We start from the raw sequence: 13,085 nt of genomic DNA on the forward strand, positions 1-13,085 counted from the left end.
GCAACTTAATGCAAGTGGATGGGAGGAGAAATCCGGTGCCGTCTCTATTAATATATACTCTAAGATCATTGCACATAACAACCACACCAAGGGCTCTAATGAAGTACTGTCACCTCATAAACACATGAAAAACTGGAAGACAAAACACAGAGATCACCACACTCCATCTTTAATATTAGCAAGAGGTTCTAAAATGTCTGTTTCGATATGCTTTCGCCTAATTGCCGAGGCCCTACTGAGGGTTGATGTGAGAAACGCAGAAGGGCTTCGCAGTAGAGTGAGGTTATTTTTTGCATCACAGGCCAACGGCTAGAGACTGGAAATATCAAATTCCTTGGAGTGCAGCGAGATGTGTGTAAGAGGGAGAGTGAGAGAGAGAGAGTGTCTGGAGGAGATCCAATCTCTTGAATGTGTTAGTGTGGAGATGTGATAGTGGAACCCTGCTGTGACCGCACAGCTTCACCACACACGCACGCGCACGCACGCACGCACGCACGCACGCACGCATTCTGTTTTACCACTTTAACCCCATTTTATGCTGCAGCTATTAAAATAAAAAATAAAAAATCACACTTGTGTGAAGCCAGCGGCGCTCTTATAATCATCATATACATCACATTCCGTGCTCAGCCAATCAGCTGAGCTCATTCCGTGCTCAGCCAATCAGCTGAGCTCATTCCGTGCGTATACGGACAGACACACAAAGCTGAGCATATACACAGTATAGGAGCGGCAATAGCGCCGCTCAAAACAACAGCAGATCAACATGTCTAACACAAATCTCCTCTTATTATGGGTCAAAGTTAACACATGAAAATGGCTGAGAAATATGATGAAATATGCAGGTCTTGAGAGAGGCACCGACCACCAATCTGCATTCAGCTCAGGAACATGACCAGACCACTGGAAGACCCCAACAGAATTCCACTCTCTGTTGCCAGGGCAACCAAAATAAAAAGAAGGGGAACTTTCAACCATGACACTTTCAACACTGCACGAGGAGAAGGAAGAGAGGAGGAACATTAAATAAAGTTTAATGTTCACATCATGGTATAACACTTTCTATGAAGCCTTATTATATTAGAAGCCTAAGTTTGTAAATACATCAAAGATGCGAATATAATCCATCCTTTCTCCCCTGCCAGAACTAGCAGGAAGCTCTCTCTGCCTTGTGTGTTCTTGGGGGACATCAGGCACTGGGAGGTCTCTAGGACTATGGTTTGCCTCCTGCCTAGTGTCCTCCTATACGTCTCACCAGACTGTTCATCTGTGATAAAATGCTTTCAAATGTGCTAACTATCATTCTCCTATGAATGTTCACATGATTGTCTCAAGAACCGTCGCTAGCTTCAGAGGATAGGTGGCTGTCCAGAACCGCCGATCATCAGACCAATATTATGGACAAAAAGTTTAAAAAAAAAAAAAAAAAAAAAATAGTCTGGCAGTGTGCCGTGGGTTCGACTCCCGATCCCGACGGCCTTTACTGCATGTCTTCCCCCCATCTCTCTCCCCATTTCCTGTCAACCTACTGTCTGTCCCTCTATAAAAAAATAAATAAAATAAAGGCGAAAGCCGCAAAAAAAACATTAAAAAAAAATATATATATATATTAATAATATATATATTAATAATATATATATATATATATATATATATATAATAAAAAAAGTAATAAAACAATCGTGATATTTGAGTGAATCGTTTTTTTTGCAAACCATAGAAGGGCATATATACTGATAACATTGGAGAACCAAAGAAATAAAATAAAAAGATTCTAGTAAGTATAATGATGAAGTCAGTGTGTTTCACATTAGTCATGAAATTCATAGAAAGTGTTAGTTCTCTTATGAGAGGAGAATTGCATGCGTAAAAGGTTTTTAACACAATTAATATAATAACTGCAATTCTTGCGGATGGGCATTTTTTTCCCCACTGTGCGAGTGTGTGCGGCATGGTGCGGACTGCGGACAGTGCGGAGCCATGTATAAATCAGGCACAACGTGCCAACAGCTGCCAACTGCCTGTTTTGCCTGTTGCCGGGTGACCGACACTCCCGCAACTATAATCAGTCATTTGATCCCGGGACAGTTTCTAGCCTAGCTCCCCGAGTTGAGGAGGGAAAGGGAGACGAGGCGCAGTAACACGAGAGCGAGTCATATAGATAATAATTGAACTTCTCTAGTCCACATGGTTTTCAAACCTTTTCATGTCAAGATCCATTATTTATTCGGCATTTGAGCCACGCACGGACCACCATTTGATGATATTTAGCCTCTTCTCTAATTGTGTAGACTTCTTATATGAATCAAGTAATACAGATGTTTAACAATACTCTTTGAGAGTGTAAAATGACCACATGGACCCATAAGGGTCCATTTGGTTTCACGTTACACTCTCAAGAGTTAAAGATCTAATAAGGGTCCATTAGGTTTCCAAAGTCTTCCATCATTTAGCTGGGGACCACCTGGAACCCCCTCAAAGACCACTGGTGGTCCCCGGACCACTGGTTGAAACCCACTGCTGTAGCCCATTAAAACAGGGAAAGCATCCGTGCCATTTTAGATTGTTGCATCGCCTATACTCCAAAAATCACACCCGTGGTGTAAGGTATTATATAGCCTGATCAGCTGTGTTCTGATGTAATGTCTGACGTAATGAAATCAGCATCAACCAATCAGCATCAACCATGCTCATTTCTTTTGCACAGACAGACAGACAGACAGACAGACAGACAGACAGACAGACAGACAGACAGACAAACAAAGCCAGTTGTAGGAGTGGTTTACACCACTCAAAAATAGCAGATATACAGTAGAAGCTGCTATTTTTCCAACATTTTACAGAAACATCTTGAAAGTGCGAGAACTAGAATCGGCCTCAGGTCTGAAAAAGGGGGCTATTTGGGCTGAACTTGTTTTAATGTTTCAGCTTTACAGAGTGGGGCGAACAAAACACTTGAACTTGAATTTAGCAGCCAGGGTCCTCTTGGCATCGTTAAACACTTAATTAGACAACAATGCTATACAGCAGTGCGTCACGCTCACTACTTTACCAAGACCTTGTTAGCGAGGCATCGCTGTGCTGTGGCGCACACGCACAGTCGCACGCACGCGCACACACAGTGCCAGACAGTTCGACTGCTTCCCGCGGATTGTCCGTGATCTCGCCGTGTCTCAGCCAATTAGCACGCTGCTATTCATCAGCGCTCAAACTGTCAGAGACATTGGAAAACACTCGGACGCGAAGAAAGAAAAAGGCGGGGGAGGCCCGTCTCGCCTGCTCTGAGCTGAGCAATCAACACCTGTCAGTGACTAAATGTATACCGCGTATTTATGGTATATACCGTTGCTGTTGGGCAGGAACCTCATATGTGACCAGATTTGACTGAGAGCCTGCCATTGTGCAAATTCCAACTTTTCACCAGAGCAGAAAAACTTTTTTTTTTTCTCCAAAATGAGTTAATAGCACAGGCAGACTCTTATATATATAATATCAAATAAATGCTTAAACGTGTAGCTAGGTGTTAATGTTAGAATGTTAGAGACCACAGAAGTGAACCTTTCAAGCCTGTTTTCTCAACTCGCTGTTTTCTGCAAGACATTACTCTATAAGCCATATCTCCAAAACTGGTGGGTCAAACTGAACAACCAATATGTCAATTTGAAGCTATGATTCCCTGCTTTCATATCACATGAGAATACAAAAAAATCCAATGGCAGTCCCTCAGTCAAATTTGGTCACATATGTCCGAATGTCAAATTTTTATGATTAATTTTAATGTAGTATAATTGTGACCGTAGGTCGCAGATTATTATGAAAACCTATAAAACATGTCCGTCCGTCATGTCACACCACCATATATGTCCGTCAGCCCGTTACCCCTTGTGACACGTCACGCCACCATATATGGTCGATGCTCCCTATATGGCCGTCTCCATATATGAAGATCACGACACACTGACCTCATCAAACCCTGGATAGCCATACATAGAGAAGACTGGATCGTCACCTAGATCTGCATATATGGAGCCGGCCAGCGACTCTACATCTGACCTCAAACCCTTAGATCTCCATATATGGAACTGACCTGTTCAGACATTCCATATGTTGATCCTCCCCACCCGTCCTTCCTCTTCGATGTCTCTCTTTTTTACTGATGCCTGTCCATTCAACAGGCCCGAAACTCATCAAACCCTGTACACTCAAGACACTGCCTCCGCTGCCACCCTTAGATCTCCATATATGGAGCTGACCTGTTCTGAAACTTCCTACGTTGATATGAGCCTCATCAAATCCTGTACACTGAAGACACGCTACATATATGGCCGCCAGACCTCATCAAACCCTGTACACTCAAAGACACTAGCAGTGGTTCTCAAACCATTTCATGTCAAGGGCCCCTCAAATATTATAGATAATTGACCGCCGACCCCCAACTGAAAACATGTTGTTCCAGTCCACCCCCCCCCCCCCCTCTTAATTGGTTAAAGAGAAATCAATCATTTAATTAGATGACATAAATATTCGCTATGTTTGGCATGTCCTTGTAGGCAAAAGGCTTGAGAAAGAATACCAGCATGTTGGAGGCGAGGTAGGTGAGGGTTAAAAAGAAATGGAGGGAGACCTGAGGTCTGGAGATTTACAGCCGTTTTCTTTTGCGTGAGGCTCTTTTCAAAGGAGGACGAACAAGGAGAGACAAGATAAATGACGTGAAGGGCTTCTTCCTCTCACATGTGCAAACAATTTTCCACCACGGAATGACCAAAGAGCAAATTAACTGTCTGTTTAGCATGTCAAGCGTGAACAAATGCCTTTTGCATTAAGTCAGGACCCGGGGAGATCTAGAAAGAGAGTGTGTGTGTGTGTGTGTGTGTGTGTGTATGTTCCCGCACGTGCGCGTGCGGGAACATTGTCCACAGTCGCAGACTTTGCTTCTCTAGGTGTCGTATTTCTATACGTTACGTTCTAGTTGTTTTGGTTCTACGTTCTTGTCTTCCCCAGGTGTTTCTCGTGTGTAATCAGCCCGACATGTGTATATTATTTAGTCTTGTTCCACAGTCAGTCCTTGTCGAGTCATTGTTATAGTGTCACGTCATGTTTGTGTCAGTTTGTGATTGTAGTCACTACGACCACAAATGTCCCAAGAAACTAGCTAGCCTAGCCACCGAGTTTGCTAGCACTCTGGGAAAACAGAGCAGCTGAATTCTTTGTTTTGATTAGGTGGTGAATGGTCCTGGTTTGATCCACGGCCGTTTCAACCAATCAGATTGCTTCCTCGAAACGACCTGTTGTATAATATGCATGAAATCACGCAGTGTTGGGTGAATATTGGGTCTTCACCACCAGATCACGTGACAGAATGACTCGACCAGCAGTGTTGTTGTTGGCAGCAAATTTTTATTTTAGTTTTAGTCGTAGTCTTTCAAATAGTTTTCATTTGGTTTTAGTCACATTTTACTAGTCACCTGGAATGTTTTAGTGTTAGTCTAGTTTTAGTCGACTAAATATCATAAGATTTTAGTCGACTAAATCTACAGTTGATTTAGTCGAACAAAATGTATTTTGTCGGGCCTTGATGCCATCATAAACTCATGACTGTTCGACTATTTTCAGCGTGCAACTAATTGTAATATGACTTATAGTGGATCTTTTGTCCACTAGTCCCTTCCTAACATTTTAGTTTAGTTTGTATTTGTATTAGTTTGTCAAATCAAAAGGTTGCTGTCAAAATCAACACTGTAGCCCAGGACCACATGCTGTTCATGATGACAATTACGGCCACAAGGACAAGCCGTTGCCATGCACTGCTCCACATGTGCTACAAACAGCTGTACTTTTTATATTGTATTACACATTTCTGTGTCCTCCTGCATCTCCCTCCCCCCCAGAGAGCTCTTAAACCAGGAAGTGGCAGAAATTACCCAGGATTCCCCAGTGGCGGAGGGGAGGGAGCGGCATGTATTTTGGACTGTCAGCGCCTATGTGTGTCGCTCGTTAATCACTTGCGCTACTGTGGGACCACGCCACCAGCCACATGGCAAAAATACACACACACGCACACACACGCGCGCGTGCACAAACACCCACGTCACGTGTATTTGTCATTTCTTTTTTACAGTAGAGTATATGCTGACACATTAGGTAAGGCCTTTTTCACCCTATACTCTGCTGTCCTCCAAGGCGAGGAGCAAGTACCACAATCGAGAAAACTCATTCAGAATCGCACAAGCACAGTAAACGCAAGCGCGCGCACACACACACACACACACACACACACACACACACACACACACACACACAGACACGCACAATTCATCACCGCTGACCAGATATAGAGAGAAAGGCCCTTGAGAGAGAGAGAGAGAGAGAGAGAAATGGGAAGAGAGACATAGGTTGTGAGAGACATGAAGGAGTGAGAGTGACACATGGAGGGGCACACACAAAGAGAGGTCTTTCAACAGTGTCGCCTGCCTGCCTCCCTTCGTTATGCTTGGTTGCGTGGCCCTGTGCCACATGGACCGGCATGGCTTCAGGGTGGATAGGTATGGAGGTTATAGGCATTTGCATGAGGTGTGGCTACGACTGGAATATACCGTAGTACAGTATGTGGATATCGAAAGGGCATGCGTTTACGCATAGTGTGCAGTTGGTGCCCACATTCTTGTGTGAGCACATGTATGGCTGCATACAGTATTATAGTATATATGCTTGGAGGAAGTGGTTCTCAAACATTTTTTTGTACAGTGAAGTACACATCACTGTATCATTAGAGATATCTGTGTCTCTTCAGAACACTAGTTTGTGTGTTGAGGAAAACAATAGTTCAGTTTAAACACTTTAAACCCTATTTTGGCTATTTGATAGTCATAATTAGCAGATCTCCAAGCTCACAATGCGTCATGATGCGACCATCTGTCTGTCTGTCTGTCTGTCGAGTATATCAACCAATCCTATTGTTCTGAGCATCCAAGCATTCTCGTGTCTCCTTGTAATCCTCTGCCACACCCTCTTTTACTTTCACTCACTGTACAGTATATCACATGTGGATATTAATACAGAAAATTCGACACAGCTCAACACCTTACGCACAGGCACACAGACACACACACACACACACACACACACAGACACTCACAAAGACACACACACACACACACACACACACACACACACACACACACACACACACCGAACGCTTGCCAGCATCAGATGTGCATGGCTGCACATGACCATGAAAACAAAAGAATGAAGACATGATCTGCATACATAGAAGCGCACACACACACACACACACACACACTACACTCTCACAAGTCACAACACACTAAAGTACCATTTTACACTATATTCAAGGACACACGTTACGTATGCAATGGCAGCCTGGCTGCCAGATCACCATTTCCCCCTCTGAGCCATACTTGACCAAATCAAGGATAAACTCAACAAAGTTATGACATAGGACTCTGCTTCCCACCGGGGAGACAAACGACGGGAAACACCTGATCGGAGAGATGACACGTCCTACTCTACTGCAGTGGGTTCTCAACGTGTGTGGGCCGCCAGGATATTGCAAGTGGGCCCCCCAAATAATTCAAGATTCAAGAATATAACTAAGATTCAAGAATTCAATTCAAAGATTGAAATGATATATATCGATTTATTTGTGATAATGTGATCAATTACTTGATTAAGCAATAGTAATAGAATAATATCCTAAGAAACTCCATACTTGCAGTATACGACAAACATCGTCATCATCTGTTTTTATGTCCGGAGAGTGTGAGACTGATTGTCCAGGACAAGCATCAGATGTGCCTCCTCAGAAGACTTAATGGCTCAGATCTGAAGCCATTTTGATTTGGCGTTACGAATTGCGACTCTGCACCAGTGTTGATTTCGTCGAACTAAAACTAAGACAAAAAATGTTCGTCGACTACCTTTTTTCACTGACGAAAACTAAATGGAAACTAAACTATGATGACTAAAACTAAGACTAAATATACTGACAGTTTCATCAACAGATAAAAACTAGACTAAAACGTTAGGAAGGGACTAGTGGACAAGAGATCCAGTAGAAGTCATTTTACACTTTGTTGCATGCTGAAAATAGCAGATCTACAAGCCCACAACACGTCGCGCTGCGACGCGTTGTGAGCTTGTAGAGCGGCTATTTTCAGCAAGTATAAAAACTGTCATTACGACGGCATCAAGGCCCACCAAAATACATTTTAGTCGACTAAATCAACTGTAGATTTAGTTGACTAAAATCTTATGATATTTAGTTGACTGGAACTAGACTAAACACTAAAACATAACAGGTGACTAAAATGTGACTACTAAAACTAAATTAAAACTATTCAAAAAAGACTGACTAAAACTACAATCGAAATTTGCTGCCAAAAACAACGACGTCCACCCGAGCCCAGGCATGCGGGTTCAAACCCACAACCTTCTGCATTAAAAGGCACATGCTCTGACTTAACAGCTACACTCAGGTGGCCCTGCAGTCCTATACGAAGATGAACTCCTCTATTCTAGAGGGCCTCTTGTCCAACCGACAAATCCTGCCTCATGTGACATGTGTGAAATGGGAGGGAAGCGGAGGCCAGGCATTTAATATCCATAAATGTCATCCCTTTAGTCAAACTGAATGGCAGCATTTGTCTGCGTTTTATTATAGGGCTGCGTGGGGGCTGAACTGTGCTGCACCGTCGACCTTTTCCTACCGCGGGGCCCCTGCCAAGTTTAACTGAGGGGAAGTCAAAGAGCAGGGGCCCCGCGCGCGGACCCGCTGGATGGCTGACTGGAGAGCAGTGGTGATAGAAGTACTCAGATAGATTAAACTAAAACGTCCTCCATTCAAATTTGTACATAAAAGTACAAAAGTATTCTTTTCTTTTTTACTTTTATGAAAATATCAGATCCACATTATTATTATTATTATAGTAGCCTCTAGTAGGGGGGCCGAGTCCACTTCAATTCGGCATAGAGTAGCGCAAACGTCGATCACTCTGCTGATTTCTGATCGTCTGCACCTTCGTTATATTGACGCACACACACACACACACACACACACACACACACACACACACACACACACACACACACTCCTCTCTCTCTATGTCCCTCTAATTAATTAGTCGTGTGGACCCCAGGAAGATTAGCTGCTGCTATGCACCAGCTAATGGGGATCCTAATAAAACTCTAAACTCATGTCGCGCAGCTGCATCTAGATTATTCTGGCAGATCCTGCCGGGAGCTGCCTATTCTTCACTTGCACAATGTAGGAGGCGGGACTAAGGGGGACTTCCTGTTGGGATATCACCCAAGTGTTTTCTTCCTGTCCATCGGGAGTGCATGTAAGTCATTTTCTACGGACAATTATAGTATTTTCTCGTCACTTGTAATTTTTTTAATTACGCTTAAAAAAAACTTTGAATCGTATGGTTCATTCATTTACCATTCGTTTTTATCGTAATGTTTTATTTAGGGTTTTTTTCTCAAGGGGAAAGTTGTATGCTCCAGTGCAGCAGCACAGACAGGCACTGGAGCATACAACATTTATATTGTAAAATCTATGTTAATTTAACGCCGAGTGTACAAATGGAACCAAATGGACTCGCTAGGGTCCATTTGGTCGATAATTATTAGACAAAACATAAGAAATAAAAAGGGTAGAGCAAAATTAGACATCTAGGCTATCTTCTTACTCAAGGCTTGTAGCCTACTGTTTTTTTGAGTGGTGCAACCACTCCTATAGACAGCTATGTGTGTCCCTGGGTCTGTCCCTGTGTCTGTCTGTCCCTGGGTCTTTCCCTGTGTCCCCAGGGTCTGTCTGGCCGAGCACGAAAATAGCGTTATAGCGTTTGTTCACCACCAAGTGTCACTGTTGCACAGCCTAACACACAGACACACACAGCAGGCCAGGGAGGGGGGCTTGTACAGTACAGTACAGTACAGTACAGTACAGTACAGTACAGTACAGTACAGTACAGTACAGTACAGTACAGTACAGTACAGTACAGTACCACTCACTTCAGACGGGTTTGTTTTTGAGGCCTATATGTCCAGCTTTTGGTGCGTGATGTAACCCAAATTTTGTCCTAACACAAACATTGACAATGAATGGGCCATTTCGAGTTTCCCGTTTAGAAGTGGAGCCTAGCTGGGACCGTTTCTATGGACAGAAATAAGTCTTGGTTTGGGGAGTGATGTCTCCACCAGACACTACCAGACAGACCCCTTGCCTTGTGCAACATGTCAATAGCATCACAAAGACCCCTCTTGTTTACTGCTCTCATTTGACCCGCACACACACACACTGACTGGCAGTCAGTGTGTACTTAAAGTACTAAAAGTAAAAGTACTCATTGTGCAGAATGTGCCATTTCACAAGTTCAAAATGTGTACAAAATCTATTGAGAATAGCAGATCTACAAGCTCACAATGCGTCGCTACGCGACGCATTGTGAGCTTGTAGATCGGCTATTTTCAAATGGCCGAAATGTGTAGGGTTGAAGTGGTTAATGTATGTTTTCTAATCAAAATTTAAATCACCAAAGTAACTAGTAGCTAAAGTTTTCAAATAATTCTAGTGGAGTAAAGTACACATTTTGGCTCTGAGATGGAGTAGAGTAGAAGTACTGGACATTTTAAATACTCAAGTAAAGTACAAATACCTCAAAATTGTACTTAAGTACAGTACTTAAGTAAATGTACTTAGTTACTTTCCACCACTGCTGACTGACTGGCTGACTGGGGTTCATATGTCGTGCCACTATGAAAAAGTGCTGTTCATTTCCATAACGCGCCGAGTTGTGTTTCAGTCCCTAAACACTAGGCAACGGCACTGAAAGATTCATGTCCAGAAAGCTCCATCAATATTTTAGTCATTCGTTCTGCTTCATGTGACATGAGTTGAGGTCGCATTGCGTGGCAGTGTTGATTTGGACAGCAAATTTTTAGTTTTAGTTTTAGTCAGTCTCTTTTCATTTAGTTTTAGTCACATTAGAGTCACCTGGAATGTTTTAGTCGACTAAATATCATAAGATTGTAGTCGACTAAATCTACAAGTTGATGTAGTCGACTAAAATGTATTTTGGCGGGCCTTGATGCCGTCGTAATGACTGATTTTACACTTGCTGAAAATAGCTGATCTACAAACTCACTTAAGTTGCGACGCGTTGTGAGCTTGTAGATCTGCCATTTTCAGCATGCAACCATAGTATAAAATGACTTAGGCTGGATCTCTTGTCCACTAGTTCCTTCCTAACATTTCAGTCTAGTTTTTATTTGTTGGCGAAATTGTCAATATATTTAGTCTTAGTTTTAGTCATCATAGCTTAGTTTTCATTTAGTTTCCATTTAGTTTTCTAATTTTTAATTTGTCATAGTATTAGTCAACATAATCAACACTGACGCGTGGGGCTCTGACGGACACGCTTAATTGGGTCGACAAAAAGCCTCTCTTGGATTGATTGATTGATTGATGTTGATTGAAATATTTATTAACAGTTTGCAGAATTACAGTACATTTCAAGCACAACTCAATGCAAAGACTGTTAACTGTGAGTGGACGACCCAATAAAGCAGTACACTTGTTTACAAGAGGGTCCACCTTGTTCAATTCATCAAAAACATTTAGAGACAAGTAGACACTTCTAATAGCCAAAGAACAGAGCGGTGAGAGCGCAGCGCGCCCCCGTCTCCAAACAACACTGTGTGTGTGTGTGTGTGTGTGGGGGGGGGGGGGCACAAGTTCACAACCTATACTGATGTAGCCTACCAACAAACAACAAAACACACATTCAGGGCTGTCCTCTTTCAAATCAAATGTGATGCTGTGCTGAACAGCATGATGGCGTATTGCATGAAAGCTTGCAACTCTTAAATGCGTAAAAACAAGATTCCAGGGGATGGGGATGAATGAATGAATGATGCCGCGAAAGTACACACTGATGGATGTGTGCGTCGTGTCAGTGTGCACATGTTACTCGCACAGTGCGAGCTATGATGAGGATATTTGGGGGGAGAGAGAGAGATGAGATGATAGTCTAGTGCTTGCTTGTTACTCACGCTGCTGTTCTCCCCCGTCCAGTGCACCATTGCCTGGTTGTGCGTGGCGTCCCCTCGGAGCACGAAGGAGCTGCTACTGAGCAGGGACAGCTTGTCCCGGGACATGAGGGCTCTCCTGAACCGGCCAGGGGGCGGCCAGTAGTCCTCCACCTCCACGCCGCCCACCACCACCTCGCCATCTCCGGCGTCCGTCACACCCAGCGGCGGGGAGCCCCGATCGTCCTCTCCCCCAGCACCGCCGCCGCCGATCCGGTTTAAAACCCAGCTGTCATCACAGCGCACGGCGGTGACCGTCAGTGACATGATCCAAGCCAGGGCGATCATCACCACGACCACGCCGCGTAGCGGGTCGTGGTGCGCGCAGACGGTGCCGTTGATGTTGGGGCGCAAAGGTAACGTGCTTGATGATCGCGCCATGGTGGTGGTAGGTGTAGCGCTCTAAGATCGCTGGACACTTTGATTGAGAGACTGCCGAAGCGAGCAGGAGATAGATAGATAGATGGATCTACTGTCCGTGTGTACGCCGCCGAGAGAAAGAGAGAGAGTCGAGAGACATAGATCAACTGTACTGTACGGCAGTGTACGCCGTGTCAAGGAGAGAGAGAGACGGAGAGAGACAGAGGAGGAGGGAGGGAGAGGGAGTGGATCCATGGGGAAACAACGCGCTCTCGTCTGCGTGCCAACCCAGGGGTTGACACAAACACAAACGCCGCTGCACTGGTGCCATCTGGCGGCACACTCGGGCTTACAGTCGACTGGAGTTGGAAGGTGCTCTAAAATAGAATTGTTTCAGTGGTTTTCAACCCTTTTCATATAAAAGGCCCATTATATATTCGGCATTCGAGCCACGGACCATTGAGATTTAGCCTCTCAGACCTAAAACTAAAGAATATATTGTTGTCGTTGGATAAGATTTTGTCCACAATTCCATGCTGTATCTGGATGTTTGGTACCATATAATGATAACAGGCAAACTGTGCTGAACATGCTGAATGCAATTAGTGTCAATT

The 13,085-nt window shown here is 43.8% G+C and overlaps 1 protein-coding gene across 11 annotated transcripts in view; it reads right to left on the reverse strand.

The window, feature by feature from the left end:
• Window positions 1-12,803, reverse strand: part of sorcs2 (sortilin-related VPS10 domain containing receptor 2) — a 244,054-nt gene extending 231,251 nt beyond the window's left edge. For all 11 annotated transcript variants that reach the window (XM_079491683.1, XM_079491682.1, XM_079491691.1 and 8 more), the window contains exon 1: window positions 12,076-12,803. In XM_079491683.1, coding sequence (XP_079347809.1) covers window positions 12,076-12,492 — 417 coding nt within the window. In that variant the 5' untranslated portion in view covers window positions 12,493-12,803. The remainder of the gene's footprint in view (window positions 1-12,075) is intronic.
• Window positions 12,804-13,085: the final 282 nt, after the last annotated feature.

This window comes from Electrona antarctica (genome assembly GCF_951216825.1).
Source record: "Electrona antarctica genome assembly, chromosome: 21".
NCBI lineage: Eukaryota > Metazoa > Chordata > Actinopteri > Myctophiformes > Myctophidae > Electrona > Electrona antarctica.